Source organism: Diorhabda sublineata, chromosome 4, assembly GCF_026230105.1.
Source record: "Diorhabda sublineata isolate icDioSubl1.1 chromosome 4, icDioSubl1.1, whole genome shotgun sequence".
Taxonomy (NCBI): domain Eukaryota; kingdom Metazoa; phylum Arthropoda; class Insecta; order Coleoptera; family Chrysomelidae; genus Diorhabda; species Diorhabda sublineata.
In genome coordinates this window covers 373,526-395,714 of record NC_079477.1, presented here as the reverse complement: position 1 = coordinate 395,714, position 22,189 = coordinate 373,526, and the positions used below count along the sequence as shown (strand labels likewise).

Here is a 22,189-nt window from a genome sequence, read left to right as displayed (position 1 = left end):
TTTTATTTGAACGTTTTTATTTTCAGTTAAGCGCTGGATAATTTGTTGCGCTGACAGTTTCACAGGTGGCACTTAAATGAAAAAAAAAAAAAAACCTGTTTTTATATGTCCGCCAAAGGTAATGAGGTGTGATATAATTAATTGACCGATACGAGGATATCTTTTAACGTTTTAAATCGTCGAGTTTGTTATCTAAATCGTGGATATTCACTAAGCAGATTCTTAAAAAAATAATGGTATAAAATCACTAGATTTCTGTTAGTTTTACTATTGAAAGTTACAAACGTTCAGAATGGTTCAAATTTCTTAGCAAATATTCTTTTCCAGGTTAGACTGGCTATTTTTTAAATGTAAATATCTCTGCTGAAATATATTCAGTGCGTTGCCCTTGTTTTTTACGTGTTTGGTTCTGTAGATTGCCCATGTTTTCTGGGTTTTTGATTCTGTAGATTGCCCATGTTTTCTGGGTATTTATCTCTGTAAATTGCCCTTTACTTTCAGGGTATTTGTCTCTGTAGATTGCCCATGCTTTCTGGGTTTTTGATTCTGTAGATTGCCCTTTACTTTCTGGGTATTTATCTTTGTAGATTGCACATGTTTTCTGGGTATTTATCTCTGTAAATTGCCCATGCTTTCTGAGTATTTGTTTCTGTAGATTGCCCTTTACTTTCTGGGTATTTGGGTCTGTAGATTGCCCATGCTTTCTGGGTATTTGTCTCTGTAGATTGCCCATGCTTTCTGGGTTTTTGATTCTGTAGATTGCCCTTTACTTTCTGGGTATTTGGGTCTGTAGATTGCCCATGCTTTCTGGGTTTTTGATTCTGTAGATTGCCCATGCTTTCTGGGTTTTTGATTCTGTAGATTGCCCTTTACTTTCTGGGTATTTGGGTCTGTAGATTGCCCATGCTTTCTGGGTATTTGTCTCTGTAGATTGCCCATGTTTTCTGGGTTTTTGATTCTGTAGATTGCCCATGCTTTCAGGGTGTTTGGTTCTGGACAAAGCACCCTGTATATCCAAGACGAATAATGGTTTCTCTAATTATAATAATAAAATGATCATTAGAATATATTTGTTCATACTCGATGTTAATTTAAATATTTTCTTCGGTCCAATCGAAGTGTTATCGACGATATAAAATTATATTTATATGTTTGCGTGAGGTCCATATAGTCAGACGACATCCATAACTTCATAATTCATTTGCTATCAACGGTGGCGGTTCGTATCTATTCAAAACAATTGCCGGGAAATGTTTCTTTTGTTACAATGTTTATGTACGTTTCTGTCGGAACTTTTTTTTTTTGTTGTATCTCGTCGAGTATTGTTTGTGACCGTGTTTTGTTCACCGCTTTAGGCGCCGCTCTTTCAAACGAGAGGGTATCGCTTCATCACTCACCCTAACCAAAATACAAACTACAATTGTACTATTACAAATTTACTAACTTCATATAAATGTAAATCTACAAGTATCTACAATCTAGAAGAAGTATGATACAGATTATAAAATACGTTGGCAATAACTAAGAAAGCATCAACCACCACCTGGTTGTATCAATTTCTAATGACGAAAAAATCCTGAATCGATAATCGTTCGGGTTCGGTAGAATTGTGAAGAGTGTCAAACAGCACGTAAAGTTCCAGAAAATACAAAATGTCATATAGAAAAGTGCATTTCCTCTATAAGATTTGATACGCCTATGGATTACGAATGCTTTATTATTTTAATGCTCTCGCAGTAATAAAAACAGACTATAGTATCGTGAATACGTCACAGATAAGAAAAAAGAAGAAGAAGTTTAACTTTAACGCAATCTAAAACTAAAACTAAAATTAATTTAAACGATATATTATTAAATCATGAGCAGAAATACATAAAAACATCCCCTATTCTCTAAATTTGATTATATGATATAAAAACTTGCTAAATAAAAAAAATCGATAACGTCTTGAATACCGATAAAAATGACACCATCCCCCAAGATGTTTATCTTGCTGTTCTCATAACGGAAAACGATGAATAACCCTTAACAAAGAACATGGGGAGGTGAATGTTGTTTTCGGTTGTTGAATACACCTTTGAATCCATAGACACAGAAATATTTTGAACCATAAAATATAATTTTTTTTCTATTATAACCAGTTCCAAATTAAAATAAATGACGTATTTGCTCGACAACTAGCAATTAATAACAATAAATAAAATCATAAATATGGAAAATTAATAGTCATTATATCAATGACAGTACCATGATTTTTTTGTTTGGCATTATAAACTTACGTAACTACGAGATTTGTCTAAAAAGATTTCGAAAGCGACATGAAGATGTTAAAAGTTCTTTTTTTCTTAGAATGGAAACCTTCTGGGGGTTTTTATTTCGCCAGCTACTCGTAGAATCGACGTGGATACTAGTATGGTAAACTACCCTCGAAAACCATCTAGAACAATGGGCACAGAGAAAACTGGGACTCATTGCAACACTTGAAGAAATCGGAAAAGATAAACTGAGCTGTGTGGCCATTTTGATCTATCTGAGTCGCGTTCGGGATATCACATTTGGACGCCTGGAATAATGTTTGTATCTAGGTTACAATTCAAGATAAATATTTAATTCAGAGAATGATACTGAACTATTGTCGGATCAAGGTTAGAATTAATTCGCAAGATATGACTGTCAACCCTCGTAGATCTTGCTTTCCACCGACTATTTTTGTATAAAAATATCAAGGTTTCAACGTGACAAATCACATTGTGATTGTATAATCGTTGCTGACTTAAAATGGAGAACGGATTAATGAAGATTGTATTGACCAACAAGCTCGACTGACTTGAGTTCGTTTGAACAAATTTGATATTACGTTGGTCGGGCGATTTAGTAAAGAAATAATGTTCAGAAATTAATCCGTGTAGTTGGATAAGAATGTAACGGCATGCCGGTAAACATCATTAATCTTGTTGCGTTAATGCATAGGCGGGTCAATGCCTTACTGGACAATAGAGAAAAGAAAATGTTTTTATCATAAATTGTTATTCTTTTACATTAACTGTTTATATTGAAATTAGAAGTTATTTGTGAATTATATGAGGTTCATTTGAAATGTAGTGACACTAAATTAGTTATCCATAAAAGGTGGATTTATAAACTTTAAGTAGTATCAGCAATATCGAAAAGAACAAACATCATAAAGCACAAAATCAACAAACTGAATGACCAAGAGATATGATACATGATCAAGTTCCTTGCCACGTATCTCCAAAACTGTAAGACTTACCAAAGTTTTGATTTTTTTCTATCTACATCTTACCTTCAAAAACGCTACTTCAAAATATCAACTCAATTCTTCCATTATTTTGGAGTAAGTGATTTTTTAAACATGGATAACTTTTTCATCAATACATGATCAAGTTCCGTGCCACGTATCTCGAAAACTATACGACTTACCAAAGATTTGATTTTTTTCTATATACATCTAACCTTCAAAAACGCTATTTTAAAATATCAACTCAATGCTTCAATTATTTTGGACTAAGTGATTTTTTAAACATGGATAACTTTTTCGACAATAGTCGACTAAGTTCCGTGCCACGTATCTCCAAAACTGTACGACTTACCAAAGTTTTGATTTTTTTCTATCTACATCTTACCTTCAAAAACGCTATTTTAAAATATCAACTCAATGCTTCAATTATTTTGGACTAAGTGATTTTTTAAACATGGATAACTTTTTCGACAATTGTCGACTAAGTTTCGTGCCACGTATCTCCAAAACTGCAAGACTCACCAAAGTTTTGATTTTTATCTATACACATCTAGCCTTTAAAAACGCCACTTCAAGATATCAACTCAATGCTTCAATTATTTTGGAGTGAGTGATTTTTTAAACATGGATATCTTTTTGACAATAGTCCACCAAGTTTCGTGCCACGTATCTCCAAAACTGTAAGACTTACGAAAGTTTTGTTTTTTTCCTATATACATCTAGCCTTTAAAAATACTACTTCAAGTTATAAACTCAATTCTTCCATTATTTTGGAGTAAGTGATTTTTTAAACATGGATAACTTTTTCATCAATACATGATAAAGTTCCGTGCCACGTATCTCGAAAACTATACGACTTACCAAAGATTTGATTTTTTTCTATCTACATCTAACCTTCAAAAACGCTATTTTAAAATATCAACTCAATGCTTCAATTATTTTGGAGTGAGTGATTTTTGAAACATGGATATCTTTTTTGACAATAGTCCACTAAGTTTCGTGCCACGTATCTCCAATACCATGAGACTTATCAAAGTTTTGATTTTTTTCTATCTACATCTTACCTTCAAAAACGCTACTTTAAAATATCAACTCAATGCTTCAATTATTTTGAAGTGAGTGATTTTTGAAACATGGATATCTTTTTTGACAATAGTCCACCAAGTTCCGTGCCACGTATCTCGAAAACTATACGACTTACCAAAGATTTGATTTTTTTCTATCTACATCCAACCTTCAAAAACGCTATTTTAAAATATCAACACAATGCTTCAATTATTTTGGAGTGAGAGATTTTTGAAACATGGATATCTTTTTTGACAATAGTCCACCAAGTTCCGTGCCACGTATCTCGAAAACTATACGACTTACCAAAGATTTGATTTTTTTCTATCTACATTCAACCTTCAAAAACGCTATTTTAAAATATCAACACAATGCTTCAATTATTTTGGAGTGAGTGATTTTTGAAACATGGATATCTTTTTCGACAATAATCGACCAATTTTCGTGCCGCGTATCTCCAATACCATGAGACTTATCAACATTTCCAAAATTTATTTACGCAATTAATAATCACTACGTCACTGTACGACATAGAAGGGCATCTGTTCTCAGTTTTCTTAAGATCCTAGCAAAGTACACTGTATGTGACAGCTTGAGGAACGCCCTTAACGATCCGCCACCCTTAAAATTTATTACGGGACCTTTTGGCTTCTTTTATACCACCACAAAATGTGGAGCTGAAATAACAGGAACAACCAAGAAAAAAAATGTGGGTTTTGGTTTTGTTCGAGATCATGTTACGACAAGAAAATCGGTTATTACCAACGCGAACTATACAAAGAAGGATAACGGCGTTTAATAACATTTTTTTTGACTATGTTAGATCGCTCCAGAGATTTCAAGATAATTTCTTGTTATATAATTTTGTTTCTAATCTTTAATTAATAAATTTCGTTAATAAATAAAAAAAATAATTAGATTAAAAATGGAATTAACGCCAAAAAAACAATGTGGGATTGGAAAAATGTACTATAAATTAATCGGTAATAAATTTCGAGACACCCTGTAATATATCTCGTTTATTGGAATTAGCAGACGTGTGTCAGTCGTCAGTCCTTAACTGCAATGTCGCGTGCAAGGATCATAATCCTGGATCCTTAGCGAATTTGTGAATTGAAAGCAGCACGTGTCTGAATTCTCAATTTATTACTGAAATATATTTTAGTTATTTTGTTATACAGGATGTACCATAAATTTTTGACTGTTAGTATGAATTTAAATTCATTAATGAACGATTACATTCTGAAATTTCAACTTATTTGATTCCTTCAAATATATTATGGAGTATAACAAATCAACAATGGATTTTTTATGCGCTTGGGCCCAAAAGCAATCTGAATATATTTATGATTTATATTCTCGCTGACAAATTTCAGATAAACCAACTCTCAGTTGAATTTAAATTTCTTCTTGCTGTTTTTTAAACTCTGAAATATTCATAGTATCGTGGAAAATACTCCAGAACTCATTCTAGTTAATCCTTAAAATAACTGAAGGAAAATTATCATATTATGAATATTACTTTATTTATTTTTTTATTTTCATTAATACAATTTAGATAATGAGGGATATTTTTCGGAAACTAACCTATAAATTCGTAGTACTGTAGTTTCTATTACTAATTTCAATAGTTTATTTAATGCTGGTCATTGATCTATTTTATTGAATCCGTCTCTGTAGACATCTTATTAGACATCTCATGGTTCAGCTTCCTGTTTATTTTCGAATCAATGATGGATCTCTTTCTTTCTCTCTTCGAGAGATTGTCGTGTTAATAAAAAATGATATATCTAGAATACAAGCGATGTACAACACTAGTAATCGAAACGCAGAACTGTAAAAGCTCCATCTGGGTGGCCTTCTGGGACTTTGTACTCGAGATAGTTGGGAATTGGGACCAGCTTTGTATCCAGAAAATATAGAGAACGGTCAATTTGGAAGGGCTTCTGTCGTTCAATGTATAATATAGTTTCTCTCTATAAAAGTACGATTCAATGGACAATTTAAGTGTTTAGATACCTTCTTTTTGTTTTTATATACAGTTCAATCTGGTTAATTCGAAACTCGAGGGACTTTTAAAATGTTACGAATTATCGAGTGATATAAATTAAATATTTGAATGTGAATAAATTAATTGCGATTCTAAAGAAATCTGTTATATTGCTTCAAAGCATAGAGCTGATCAAACTGCTCAATAACTCAATACCTGGAATGCTTTTTCATCACTTTCATTTCGTTGACAATACTTTTGTAAGGTATAGAATGAGGCTCTCGCTTCCTTAACTGACCACGTCTGCCAAAAATTTTGATGTGTCGTCTTTATCATCATCGTTAATTTCTTTATTTTTATATATCGCAACATCTTCATCCACTCGATTAAAGTCGGAAAAATTGATTTTATCAAGTGGTTCTAGTGCCGATTCTTCATCATTCGTAATTGTTGGAAGATTTGCTTTTATGTAACCAGATTTTAGGAAGCTGTTAACAGTTAGCTGATCGTGGAAAGACTCTAAAACGAGGTCAACAATTTATTTACGATTGAAATTATGAATAATCAACGAATAATTGCAATTTGGAAGTTGGAAAAAAGTTACGTTCTATGTATGACAATGTAGAAGGAAAGTTGTGAACTATAAAGATTAAAATTTTCCCATTTTGACGTTCCATGTCTACATTAACTGTTAAACAATTCTATCGTCAACCAACTATCCAAAACAACGTGATTTAATTGGTTTTTCTATTACTAACAGTTTAGGTTTCCTTGATCCCGTCAACCTCTCTAGGTAAACAGTCTCTGAAGACGATAACTTGGTTATCAGACTGTATGATTACATGTGTTGGTGTAGTGGTAGTGTGAACGCAGTTTCTCCTTTTTTCTTTGGGTGCCTTCTTCTAACAAAAGTTGGTGATAACCCCAGCAAAGTCATCTCATTCTCCGGCTCCTCTTATCAGCGTTTGAGAGTTTAAATCGGTCCACTCACGAATATTCTTCAGCCATGAAGCCTGTCGTCTACCATGACCACGTTTTCCATCGATTTTCCTTTCGATCAGAAGCTGCAAAAGTCCAGGGAATTCTTAGCATCTTCCGAAAGATTCCGAAGCTCTCTAAGTGCCTTAGTGAGTTCACCTTGAAGGTGCAAGCCTCCAAGGTGCTGTATACATGACATTTCCCCATCCAGTACCGGATTTTAAGATCAAGTGCTCGGGATGTAAGCAATTGTCTCAGACATTTCCTGCTTGCTCGACGCGTGATGTTATTTCTATATCTGGGTCTATATTTTTTGTTATCAAACACCCCATTTACGTTGATAGACATGGGGAGATGATTGGATGTTTTGGAGATAATCATAGTTTTGATCTTTTTTATATCGATGTTATGGTCACAAGCTTCTCCTATAATTTTTATGCGATCTAAGGATGATTAGAGATCCTGTTCGCTGTCTGTAATTGAGTCCGTGTCATCAGCTTTCCTTATTAAGAATCTTTCCATTGATTTTAACAGTAGTTTCATTAGAATTAAAATAGTTTCCGAATAGAGTCTTCAGTTTACCAATCTGTGTAAACTTCATCATTAACACTTCCAATTTCTCTACAACTACATTTCTCTTTTTTCGAAATTTGTAAACCACATAAGATTTAGTTCGAAATATGACGAGATTTTCTAGTAAATTAGGAATAACTTTGAATAAACGAGAGTCGATGGTATTCTCTTTTAAAATTTGAGGTTAGTTTTTCTTATAATATAACGTAATATTGAGGAAAGTTTGAAACAATTTTAATTAAAAAAATCCTACAGTACTTTTAGAAGTTTTCAGGAGAGACCCCACTTGATACGTTTCCGTTCAAATATTAGAATGAATAAATGATCAAATGCCTTTCACAACGTTTCGAAACTCCCAACTTAAGTCATTAGATATTCATAAATGCAAACGGTGTAGCATTTATGTACATTCGAAAGCATGTCGGTGGCAAATACATGTATTATTAAAACCGATCAAACAAACAGCATCTTGTAAATAGTATATCATTTAGTTTTCTAATTCCGTATCTACAAGTTGGTGCTCTATCATCAGTAGATAAGATGCTTACGCTTTCGAAATTTCGATTACGTATTGATATTTTCACTTATCGTAAATCTTTATTATACGCGATCTACTCGGAAATTTAGATCAAGGATATAAAACGTTTATAACCCCAAAAATTTTATATTAGAATAGCGATTATAAAACTAGAACAACTTTTATTCAACCATATTAAATTAATCAATATTTAAAATCGACAGGATTAGTATTATCGTTTCAAATAGGTGGTACGTCATCAGCGCCGATTGTGTAGGAGCGTCTGACGTGTTTGATAAATATGTCATTGGTAAAATTGGTATTTTGATTTGTAATTGGTAATCTCTTAATTTTGAGATACCGAATGTTAAAGTTTAAATAACTATATTACGTTTAATTCGTAGCAAATCGGTTTCGTTAAACTTTTAGTTTCTTAGAGAATTTTTCTTCTTTAATAACTGTGTAAATCGTAATAAATCAACATTTTCTCATTTTGTATCAATAATAAAACTATTTTTCGTGAAAATTTGCCGGTTTTACACATCAAAAACAATTTTTTCAGTTTTATTGAAACAAATAAAATAATTAGTTAGATATAAACAAACTGTACGTATCTCGGTCAACGAAATACAAAATGAGAAATTTCGACATTATAATTTGAAATGCAAATATCGTAATACCAAAATTTGTCATCTCTGTAACAAGGTCATTTCTCAATATTACGTCATCTTATCAAAAGAAATCTAATCTTCATGGTTTAAAGTTAACACATTGTGAATATCGACACACATGCAGATTATTTTGTAAAAAAATTAGTTAAAATAAAAAATTTACATTAATTTTTGGATATTTCAATTATTAAATTATTAATTATTGTTTAGTGATAATTTCTACTTGAATTTTTATTTTAATCACGCGGGGTTATCAGCAAGTAATTAAGATTTAAAACATTTGATCGTTAAATCTAAATTTTACTACTTAGTTTCCAATTTTTCAGGTAATTCGGAAGTTTCTTTTGGTTTTTTTGAAGTAGCTTTTCCATTAAATGTGGAATTTGATTCATTTTTCGTTCATTGTCATATTTTAAACAGTCAATCAAGACTGTTGGTTTGTAATTTCCCGCTAATAGGTTAGAAAGGGTGAGTTTTTTCTTTTTTATCATACTAGCGTCACGATTGGTAAGTGTCGAACTAAATTTGTATTACTGAACTCTAGATGCAAGTTAACCTTTTAATTGAATATATTTTGTATACAAATATACAAAACATTTTTCCTAAAAATTAATTTAAGTACTTATTACTGTCGCAAAGGGGTAGGTAACTCGTATAGTTTTCAGACCCCGTATAATATACAAATAGATAATTCCTGATTAACCTGACGTAATTCCACGTATAAAAGATATTAAAAAGTCAATTTTATTGACAGACAGATTGACGTGGAGCATAATATCATCACAAAAGGAAAAAAAAACAATATTCTAATGCCAAGGGCGCAAAACCGAGAAGAGATTTGTAGAATGGCCCTTTTGTATCGATTAATCTGTAATGGCATTGGTAACAGAGCGATCCCTTAATGGTTTTGGGGTGTGGGACAGAATTGGACAGTTGCTGGGTCTATTTAGTTCTTAATTTATGCCCGAGCGTGGATTAGGAAATCTATTAAAATCGGTAGTTCTTTGTGTCACACAATAAATCGAAAAATAACAACACCATATTTTTATAATACCGTGAAACAGGTTTTTTTCTACGACTATTAGTGAATGTAATAATTTAAAAATAAATTTAAATAATAGAATAAAAAGTTTTTATTAAAATGAACTAGTTGCAAGACCGGTAAAGCGAAACAAATAATTTTTCTTAGTGTACGATGGTGACATAAATTTCAACATAGTGTTTACGTTCGACTACATTTAATAATTCGATTTTTTTATTTATCACATCTGCGATATGTCGTTTTTTAAACAAATCTTCCAACGATTTTGATTAGAAATAGAAAATAAACTATCATTCATGTTTATTATTTTCTCGACGTCTGATATTAAAAATACCATAAAATCAACATGGCCATAAAAACAAACCTGATACGGATCTGACGAAAAGAAAAAATCTACACTGAAAAAAATACTTGCCAAATGATGCTGCCTGAGATAGACGACTTTGGTAAGTAAGCCAATCAACAAAACATGAAATATTAGATCGGGCATTAAGAAAACTAAGATTTCTAACCTAATATACAATAAAAGAAACAATTAGAGTCCGTTGAAGCTAAGAGAAAGCGTCCAGAAGAAGCTGATAAAAGAATACGTTGTTGGTAAACATCATTTAAACAAATTTCAAAGTGGATTTGTTTCATTAATAAAAAAATATCTCGCCAAAGTTGCTCAATATTTTGAGTATTAGCCTAACCTAATTTTCAGTCTCGAAAAAATATGTGAAGGAATAATTTCCGCGCCCTACTTATATATTAAATTAATCAGCGTAATTTTCTCTACAACATACTAAAATTTCGAGAAAATCGGGCGTATGCAACCTAAACTAAATAATTACCGAAAATTTTAGTACCAAATTAAATTATTTTCAAACACGTATTTTTGTAAATATTTCACTATTCTGAATCGAAGACCCGGAGAAAATTATTTAACTATTAACTACAAAAAAAATCATTCAAGTTTATGTTCCAGTGCTGAAGTGAATCGTTTGTTTCGAAATCGGAGCCCCAAAAATAAAAGAAAATTTGTAAAAATTTCAATACGAACGATTCGCTTTTTTTACGTTATAAAAAATGATTAAAACACAATTTTTGGTAAATTGTTTTATAATTAGGTGAACTTGGTATAAATTGAATAATTTCTTTTTATTTTTGTATTTTAGATTCAGAATCGTGAAGTATGTTTAGTATATATTGTAAAGAAATAAAACTTTTAAAACAAAACAATGCACGAAAGTTTCGTCGGCGCAAATTTTTCTGTCAGCAACCGATGGTTGGTTTTCAAACCAATTTTTTTTTTTATTTTTAAGATCTTTGTTTTGTACGTCATGCAATTTTACGAAATCAATTATCAAAACTGATCTATTCGAGTATTGCATTCCATGTATCACGATTTCTAACAAAGGTATGTATAAAATATTACAACACAATAATGTTATTATCAATATTATTTATTATTATAGATAAAAATATTTATTCTAAAGTACAAAGTCTATTTTACAAACACTTCAACCTCGGTATTGAGTAAGCATTTACGAGCTTATAAAATCAACACCAATGCATTTTTTTTACATTAGTAATAATCGAAATTATGTCGTAACCTTCATCATTAATGTATTTTTTTATAGAATGAAAATGATTTCAAGTTATTGCTTATTTCTACTACTACGGTCGCGGTATAACTTCATCATACATCCTTAAAAACAAATTTATTAAAAGAAATTACAAAAGAGATTCCAAAAAAGTTTACTGGAAATATTCAAGTCGATGCATTTAGGCAACGTTAAGGCAAGTTAAGTGAAATATGTCAAGACTTCAGTTCGGGAAGAGTTCGTGGTCCTCTTGCAGAAACGCAGTCCTCGAGAATGCTCCACAGGAAGAAATCACAGGGTGTCAAGTCAAATATGGACTCACGAGACTTCCCGCATGGATATCTGCCGATTTATCGAAAGTACGTACTACATGATCAGTTCTACAATTAATTTATAACAGTGAATAGTTATTCCTTATCGAACTGATAATGTTTTTTCATGTTACTTCTTTACTAGTCATTTTTTTTTCATTTTTTATTTAAATAAACAGTAGTTTGTTGATTTTTATATAAATCCTATTGACAAACGTTTATTTTTGATATTTTTACAGTTTACAACTCATTGGAAACGATCGAGAAAATTCGTCGATTCGTCTCCAAGATTTTTTTCGTAATTATGTGTTATAGGATGTAAATTTAAACTGTTGGATATAGAGGACTTTTCAGATTGAGATTAGGTTAAAAAAAAGGATCAAAGATTTTTAGAATACCGCCTCGAAAATTCCTAAAATCATTCACTCGTGCAAACCGCCAAAGGCCAAACCTAATTCGTAGAATTGAACAAGCGAATACGCGAAGTTCGTCGTACTAAAAATCTCCCATTATTCAGTCATCGTCGACGCCAGACGAATGAAAAAAAAAAGAAGAATTGGCACGTACCTGTACACATATCAGATTTTAATTTATAGGTATAAGAAAAATGGTTGTAAGATCGTTTTAAATTTTTTTTAAGCTTTCAATCCATCATCCGCCCGATACTAATTATAACGCTAAAATTTTAGGTTATAGTTGCAGTTCTACACGTTCATCCTTGAGTTATTATTAAAAAAAAAAAAAGAATTTGTATATTTTGTGTTATTTTAAAACTTATTAATTTCTCGTTAAATTGAAAAAAACTCCGACTGAGTGCTATAAATTGTTGTATCTCGTGCGAGTATTTTCGAATGGGTAAGTGTTTTGGTGAAGATTACCAACGCCCAGGTCTTCCTGTCGTGACCAAAATCGACCGAATTGTATATGCAGAAGTCTGTGCGAAATTAGTACCAAAAAGTCTGACTCCTGATCGAAAGCTCAGGTTAGACAAAAACGGAACGGCAGAGCTCCTGAAGGCCCTCACCAAAGAAGACTTCCAGCATTGTTTAGATCAATGGAAAAAATTTCTGGAAACGTATTTGGCGAGCGGCAGGGGAGCATTCGAATGTTGAGTAATTTTTATAATAAAAACCTTTTTGGTAATTAGTCTCTTTATTTAATAACCAGACCTCGTATTGAAAGACTCTGTATAACAAGCGAACTTTACAACCGAGTGAAAATAAAGGTGTGCAATACTAATTTCAAATTACACAATTAGGTACGTACATAGGAAGACTTTGCCCAATGTTTTTACAACGATAAAATATAAGTGAAAAAGTAAAAATTTATTTTTAATTATGATAAATTTAGATAATAAATATTTGGGCAAAATTCGAGAAAAATTCATTGTTTTTTTAAGCAATTCCGAAAGATAAAATTTTTATTCCAAAAATACTTTTTACTAAATTAACGATTAATTAGACATTCGTTTTATACGAGACGTTTTATTGATTTTAATTGGTCCTCGTACAATAAAATTATGATTGACATCGGCCCTTTTTAACGACAGATAAATTTCCAAGAATAATTTCAATTAAGAGACTATAATTGTGAACCCTCAATTATCGAATAATTTTTATATAGAATTTTGAGGAGAAGCGAGAAATCAGCAGCGTCTGTATTTTATTAAAAAAGAATAAAAATTGTTAACTACCTTTTTACCGTCCCTAAATTTTACAGTTCCTTCAATGACGCAATTATTATCAACCATTTTTCACAAAATTCAACAGAAGAAAATCACATTTCAATCATAAAACTACACAAAATACACAAAACACCATCAAACACCATTTAAATAAATAAATCCAAATGCTAACAAAAGTTTTTATAGGTTATGTTTTTTTAATTTCGAGTTTCGCGTAATTTTTCAACAGCGACAAGCATTAGCCCCTCGCTGCATGAAGTCGTCGCGCGACTGACATGCTTGTGAACGAATATGGCCTATTGCCTACCAGGTTTTCGGTGAATTATCCAGTTCGTGGCGGCTCGAATATTGCCGAACGTTATCGCAACCTAACGCTAACAATGGGATTCGCACTTGCCGAGCGAAAAACGAAAAATTTATATGGGGAAACTTTTGAGCACCATCGAATTTACACAGTGAACGAAACAAATTAGAATTTGGAAAATAAATAATAATATGTTATAATTTCGGATACGCTATACAATATGTAAAAAAAATTATTATACAAATAGTAAAAAACGAAAAAGTGGAAATCGTGAAAAAATGAAAATTTTCTATTTATAAAACATGTATAGGGCGTTTCGATGCACTCGGAAGTGAGTTAAGGACGTGAAAATAAAGTTGTTATATGAAAAAACATTTCTCACACGATCGTTTCTGAGTTATAAGCCTTCAAAGTTGCTAAATCACAATTTATATTCAAGTATAAGAATTTTTAATGGATGATTACTTATGTCGACGAAATAAATGATTTTACGCCACTGAAAACCAGGGACGGCTCACGCCCAATGGTTAAAAATCCCTAAATTTTCACAAAAAAGTTTTTATTGAAAATACTTGATTGGTTACTAGATAAACACAACGAGTTGATGATACATTAGTTGTGAAAGTACCGTTTACTAATGAAGCCTGTTTCACACGAGACGGTTTTATTAATTCCAATAATTTACATTTATGGGCAGATAAAAATCCTCACGGTACAATTCAAACAAAGAATCAACATCGATTTCGTATTAAAGTGTCAGCAGGAATAGTTTCTAATAATTCACTAGATCCATATTTTTTTCAAATGATATTCCTCTAAATGTTCGCAGGAATAAGTGGCTTAAGCACGATGGAAACCATCCCCGCTTCCTAAATGACGTAAAAAATCATCTTAATACAATGTAACATAATTCCTCACAGTCCGAGTTGCTGGAGGTCAGTCTAAAACTTCTTTTTGATGGACTGATGACATGGGGAAGCATAATCATGCGTATTGAAGGGGCATAAGCAATTTTCCGTCTAATAGTACCAATTCCGTGTGATATGGTGGATAGATTTGATGTTGAAGTATCAAATTTTTCGAATTTCCAAATTAAAAAAGTTAACATTGCAGATTGATTTTAATTTTCTAATGGAATAAACGATTTTCTTTCCACTTGTGAATAAAGTTATATCGGGTAATCGTATTATCAATCCATTTATGTTTCTTTAACCTTATAAAACTTGAAATTTACATAATAAAATACGGCAACGTTGTAATCGTTATTCTATAAATAACAAACAGTTTCTTTATTCGTTAGATTAAGATAGTTTATTATAAATGAGATATATTAGCATTTCGTAATGATACTAATGAACTTATGATTAATTATATCAACTAATGAAAAATAAATTCAATATCATACAATGTTGTCAAATTGTACAAGTGACAAGTAATTACAACTTATTATTATTAGCTGTTTAAAATAAAAAAAAATCTATTACAACATGCGATACAATCTATGACTTTCTTCATTTCCTTGAGGTTGGTTTTCACTTTTGAAAGACGTTGACAAAACTTCAGATCATCGGCAAGTTGAACTGGGATTCCAGGAGGATTCTTTGCGGGTTCTTTGGCATGACGATCTGCAGATTCGTCTCCAGTGAGATGTTATATCAAGAGCAATGAGAATTTGTAAGATGTCGTGAATGTTTTTGGACTATTGGATGGTACTGATACTGTATAGTTCGCCAGTACACGTCGAGGGTAACCGGAAAGAAGTTATGAGTTCGTGGTTTGGAGTGACCGACCAAGGATTCAGCTTTGGAGGCATTTTTTATGCAGAATTTCTAAGAATGTTTTGTAGATTAGAGGAGACAGGATTAGAAGAATTGAAAGATACTTTACCGGCGTATGAGAGAAGAAGAGATTGTCGTCTTAAGCATTAGCTTCAACATTGATACTAGCGGCGGGGATTTGGCGGTTTTATGTACAGACTTCGATGAGTTTGTTTTAGATTTGGAATTTAAACGTTTAAATTAGTGGAATATAAATTGAAATTCCAAGTTATTTGAGCCACTCTATACATCATCATAGGGCGCCCTTTAAAACTAGCACCTGAAATGTTTCCCTTATCTATAGGAATAAATTTTGCTTACAGACCCGCTTATTATTGACACAGCCGTTTACTAATATTTATGTTATTAATAAAATTAGTTGAAATGATACCATCTTCTACAGGGTGATGAAAAAATTGTTAAACGTAAATTATTTTCGTATTAAAAATCTATAATTTAAAATTGGATGTACGGCTTATTAAAATTATTGATATAATCCGATATAACTCACCTTGAACTGACTTGGATTGCATACTGTACATTTAAGAATGAAGATTCTAGTTTAATCTACGAAACGAGACGAGAAGGAGAATAATCTCGTCAAGTCTCGTAAAATCTCGTCCAGTGTATCGCGTAATAGTCTAAAATCTACTCACGAGTAAAGTTTCGATTTGTTTCTATCTTTAACCTCTGCTTTTTTAGAATTATTTCTATCGATTTTTGTTCAATATTTTATATAATATTGAACATTTTGCTTGTTTTGGGATATCTTAAATGTAGCTGATTATTTTTCGTTTTGTTTTAATGATAATAAGTTTGTATGTTTGACCATTTCTTGGACTAATTTCGGCAGATCAAATTTTGCGTCGATAGAATCGTGTAAACTGTGTAAAAGAGCCTTTACCTAAAAGGGTTGTTGCCCTTTTTAATAAGGACATTCGGTTTATTAATAAATTATTTATCTACCTAACCAAATTATCTGTTTTCCAGGAAGTTTCTTTACGATATGAATGGACTATAAGTATTTCAGTCGTTAATTCTCAAAGGTATAAAATGGAAATTGTATCGAAAATAAATCCTGATAATTTTTTTTTTTTGGAATATGTGCGTTTAGAGCTTAATAGAGTTCGTTTCTCAAACTCAAACAGGAAAAATAAATATTGGCGAAACAAATAAGCTTAACGGCACCAAAAATATTTCCAGTCCATATTTTTTCACAGATATAAATTTGGAATGTCGTTTACATCTAACAAAACCATTTTTTTTAAAGAAACCGAATTTTGAAATATTCTTTTCCACGTAGACTGGAGTCTTCGACATTCGGTGATAAATATCCTCGGTGAGATTTTGAAAGTATAAAACAAATGTACTTTCACTATATAGCACATTTTAGGCCAGTTTGAATACGGACGTTTGAAAAAATATCAACATTTCCTAAAGTACTGAATACACTGTTTACATCAACACTCACAATTACTGTTTACCTCCAGTCTCTGAAGACGATAACTTGGTTATCGAAACGTGTATCAGATAATATTTTCAATTGGAACGCATACTATTTTGGCTACAATTAAATCTTGTATAAAGTTAGGTTAGGTTAAATTTGATTATTATCTTTTTGTTTATCGAAGACTTGGAATATTTTCTACTTTTGTATGATGATTTTATAAACAAAGCGAGATATTATTTGTAGCATATAACTTGGAGCGGCTTATTTTGGAATATCAAGTTCCTACTCGGAAGAAATAAATTCGTTGGAGGCGTGACGATGGAAAATAAAATTTGGTCGTTTTTATATTTTGGTCGACGTCGTTTCCAATGTTATGGCCGATAAGCAAGGTCATTTTTTTTTTTTTCGAGAAATAGTGACCCGAAGAATTTAAATCAAAATTGTTGGAAAAAAACGCTGTTCGAAATCGGGCTTTTTAGACATATTTACGATTCTGTTGGAACGATGTAACTTCAAAAGCGGCCGGTAGTAATGAGTGAAAAATAGATTTCTGGAGGAGATATAATTCAATGGAATAAGGTAAATAATAACAATAAAATATTACATATAAAGAGCACGAATTTGTTGGAAAAGATGTGTATATGTGTAATAAATTAGAAACTAATTCAACATAGATTTCATCGAAATTCGACCATGTACAAAAATGGTTTCAATTTCTTTTCAAAAACAATTTTCATTTTGAGAAAAATCTGTTACCTACCTTTCCAAAAATACACATTCCACAAAATATTCTCGTTCTCAGATTTCCATACATTTCAAACTGCTTTTATGATATGGTTTTGTATACTTATACTCTTCAAGATCAATTATAAAATGCAAGATTCTTGCAGCAACACCAAGATCATATGAGGCTGCAACACCAAGAACTAGATCATATGAAGCTGCAAGACCAAGAACTAGATCATATGAGGCTGCAAGACCAAGAACTAGATCATATGAGGTTGCGAGACAAAGAAATAGATCATATGAGGCTGCAAGACCAAGAACTAGATCATATGAGGCTGCAAGACCAAGAACTAGATCATATGAGGCTGCAACACCAAGAACTAGATCATATGAGGCTGCAATACCAAGAACTAGATCATATGAGGTTGCGAGACAAAGAAATAGATCATATGAGGCTGCAAGACCAAGAACTAGATCATATGAGGCTGCAACACCAAGAACTAGATCATATGAAGCTGCAAGACCAAGAACTAGATCATATGAGGCTGCAAGACCAAGAACTAGATCATATGAGGTTGCGAGACAAAGAAATAGATCATATGAGGCTGCAAGACCAAGAACTAGATCATATGAGGCTGCAACACCAAGAACTAGATCATATGAGGCTGCAATACCAAGAACTAGATCATATGAGCCTGCAAGACCAAGAACTAGATCATATGAAGCTGCAAGACCAAGAACTAGATCATATGAGGTTGCGAGACCAAAAACTAGATCATATGAGGCTGCAATACCAAAAACTAGATCATATGAGGCTGCAATACCAAGAACTAGATCATATGAAGCTGCAAGACCAAGAACTAGATCATATGAGGTTGCGAGACAAAGAAATAGATCAAATGAGGCTGCAACACCAAAAACCAGATTATATGAGGTTGTGACACAAAGACCAAGACTCAGCAGGTCTTGCGCTTATCAATAATGTTCGTTCTTTCGAAATATTTGGTGTATTAGTCCTGAACAGTGTTAATTTTTGATCAATATTTCGACAATTTATTGATCGTCTAGATCGAGATAAGTTAATTTGAATAAAACCCAATAATTAGGACAATTACCTGTATAGTTTTTTAAAAACAAACATTCTTTCGTCTATATCACTATTTAAACGTTGTTGTTTAACAAAAAAAAAAAAAATAAAATAAAATGCACACTATTACCAGCATTGCGTCTAATTTCGAATTCAATGAATAATTTGCTGGCATATTGACCCTAGCACCAGCCCCAGGCACTTTTATGACGAGTTTTTGTATAATATTCTCATTGTTTAAAGCCATAATACGCATATTGGTCTTTTATTGAATCCAGTTCTAGGGTTTTTAAGCTGGGTTTCGAAACGAACGCTATTTTTTCATATAAAAGTGGAATTTTTTAGTTGTTTCGCTATTTACCCTAAAAATTTTTATTATCCGTGTCATAATTGTTTTGAAGATTTATCGAAAGACGTAATAGACAATGAAAATCAAGATAAACGCATCAACTATGTCATGGGAAAACTGAAAAAAGTAGAAAAATTTATAGTTAAACATGTTTCGTTCAATATGGAACTTGTTTATATTGATTAATACCAAGTTAGTTATCTATATACTTTTCTGAGGGAAGTTCGATACCTTTTTCATAATAATTGTTCATTGTTGGAAAATCTTTGATTACCGAGCTAATTTTTTTAGGTCTAGGAACAGAAAATAATTCGAGAGGGCTAAATCTAGCTAATGGGGTGGTTAGGTAGCGATTCAAACTTTTATTAATCAATTTTGGACATTGCAATAACTTTTGTATGAATTGGAGCCAATGTTGATTGTTTTTGCTTGATTTTTCCTTTCAAACGTTGATAGTTTTTCTTTTTTCAATATAATTAATGAAAATCATTAGACCGAAAAGACAAAGCAGGAATTGAAGAACTTGAATGATGAACAAAAGATAAGATCCAGAGGACTAGGATCTTTTTCTAGGAAATTGGATAAATTTTACGGATACTGTAAATTAGAAAACTTCATTGAAAATATTTGTCAAGGAAAATTTGCCTAAAATCACAGACCGAGTGATGTACGTACGTATTCAGAATTATTTCTCTTTTAGATCGATATTAAAATCTAATTAAGTCGAAAAAGGTGAGTTGTAAGAGCAGGACCCATCCCGAATATATCCATCAAAAGCACACATGACTAGATTTTTTATGGTTTTCGGAAATTGGTAGAGGGCAGTGGAAAAAAGGGACCTTTTTGGTGAATAATAGCGTGACATAGACCGTACATACTCACCCCAACTTGTGCATTATCACAAAAACGGGGATCATGACGTGTTTACCAACATTAAAAAGATAAACTTACTAAAGCACAACGATAACTTCCCTCGGTCTATATACGTGGAAAATATTAATTTCGGAAGAATTCCAGATTATAACTAAATAAAAAAAAAGTTATGATGTTATTATTAAAATTATCGGATCCGATATTAACAACATCTTGTTTTTCAACTAAATCAAACGATCCCAAAGGGATTCACTTGTTATGTAAATCGCGAATTGATAAAATTAGCGACCCCAAATTTTTTTCTTTCCCTCCCAAACGCGAATCCCGGAATGCTCCTACATCATTAACTTCTGTTTTATAACCCTAGCGATGACGTCATCTCATTGATATAAACGTGGAGACAGTCGATCAGTCGTCATTTGTTAGAAATTTTCATTTATAATGGCGGGTATACAATGCGAGGCAACGGCCCGTGAAACATTCTATTGTGGCACGAGGCATGTCTGGGGGCCGTCTTTGTCTTCGACAATCTCTATTACTATATATTGTGCGTTGTTCCTCCAATTTGTGTGCCCCGTGTAAATTTCTGGCACGATTTCTTCGTTTGGAGACAAAAGGCTTCGGTATATTTTAGAGTGTCAATCAAACCGCGTCTTTTTTCTTTTTTTTTTCGTATAATTCTCGTTGGAGAGTGGGCGAGATTTTTGCCGCCGCGTTTTAATAAAGACAGCAGGATATTAAAAAAAATATAATAGGACGCAAAGGGGTGAGAAGGAACAAAAAAAAACCTTTCAATCAATTGATATGCCCAAGGAATATGATTATTCACAATACAAAATCGAAAACAGAGACATTGATCATTCTTTTATGAAACCGCGATCCGGAGGCGGTTTAACTCCATTTTTAGGATAAAACCTGTCAGAATATGAAGGTTTCCCCCAATACACACACACACACACACACACAACAAACAATATTTCAAAGGAAATGCCGTTATACCCAATAAGTGGTTTCAAAGTCCCTGTTTCAAACGAAAGTTGACGGTACCAAATGGATAGTTATCTAGATGCAAATATAATTTAATATTTCATGAATACACCGTGTGTATTATAAAATTTTTTCAATTCAATAATAAGAATTAAGAAGCGATTAAAATCTACATGTTTATACAGTAATCAATTAGTTATATTTGCGATCGGAATTATAATTGAATTAACAAATTTCTGAGCCGCTCTTTGAATTTTTATAAGCTGAATTAAAACCGTGATTTGAATTGGGAATCGTTGGAGTGAAAAAAAAAAACGATCATCATAACATGAAATCTCAATTAATTTCTATCGAGGCGTTCAATTCGTTTATTATAATCAGGGGGTATTTTTAGATATTAAATCTTATATTGCAACAACTAGTTTCAGTTTTTTATAGAGATTTCGACTAAAACACAATAAAAAATGTTTCAACAAGTCAATAAAAATCTTACACCATTCGATTGAAAGAAGGGATGAAGGGTAGTTAATATGATCTTTAAGGACCTTAGAAGTTTGAATCTTTAGACATGAAATGAAACACTTTGAAATGTAGTTCATGATTTAGCGTATAGTTAAAGTGCAGCACGCTTTAGTGCTTTTATTCTCACACAAGAAGTATCTTCTTCTTGTCTGTTGGTATGAGAATCGTTTTTTTTTTCAACCCCTGATAAGTTATAAATAAAAGACAAGTGCATATAAAACGATAATTTAATTAACAATCAGTGGACAAGCTTTTCAATACCCTCTTCGAAGAATGTATTCAAGTAGAGTACAAAACAGAGTTTAAAACTTCCAAATATTCCGTAGACGTAGCAGTAATGGTGAGTTTTATTTGACCATTCAGTCAACTAGTTCAACCAGATCATGTAAACGACAGAT

The 22,189-nt window shown here is 32.0% G+C and overlaps 1 protein-coding gene across 4 annotated transcripts in view; it reads right to left on the bottom strand.

Moving 5' to 3' along the window:
* Positions 1-22,189, bottom strand: part of LOC130442549 (uncharacterized) — a 375,907-nt gene that overhangs the window by 197,221 nt on the left and 156,497 nt on the right. The window contains exon 1 of one of the 4 annotated variants that reach the window (XM_056776741.1): positions 13,686-13,967. The exons of 2 other annotated variants lie outside the window; for them this stretch is intronic. In XM_056776741.1, coding sequence (XP_056632719.1) covers positions 13,686-13,742 — 57 coding nt within the window. In that variant the 5' untranslated portion in view covers positions 13,743-13,967. Of the gene's footprint in view, positions 1-13,685; positions 13,968-22,189 lie in introns of those variants that run through there. One more of the 4 variants, XM_056776742.1, reaches the window with a different exon arrangement.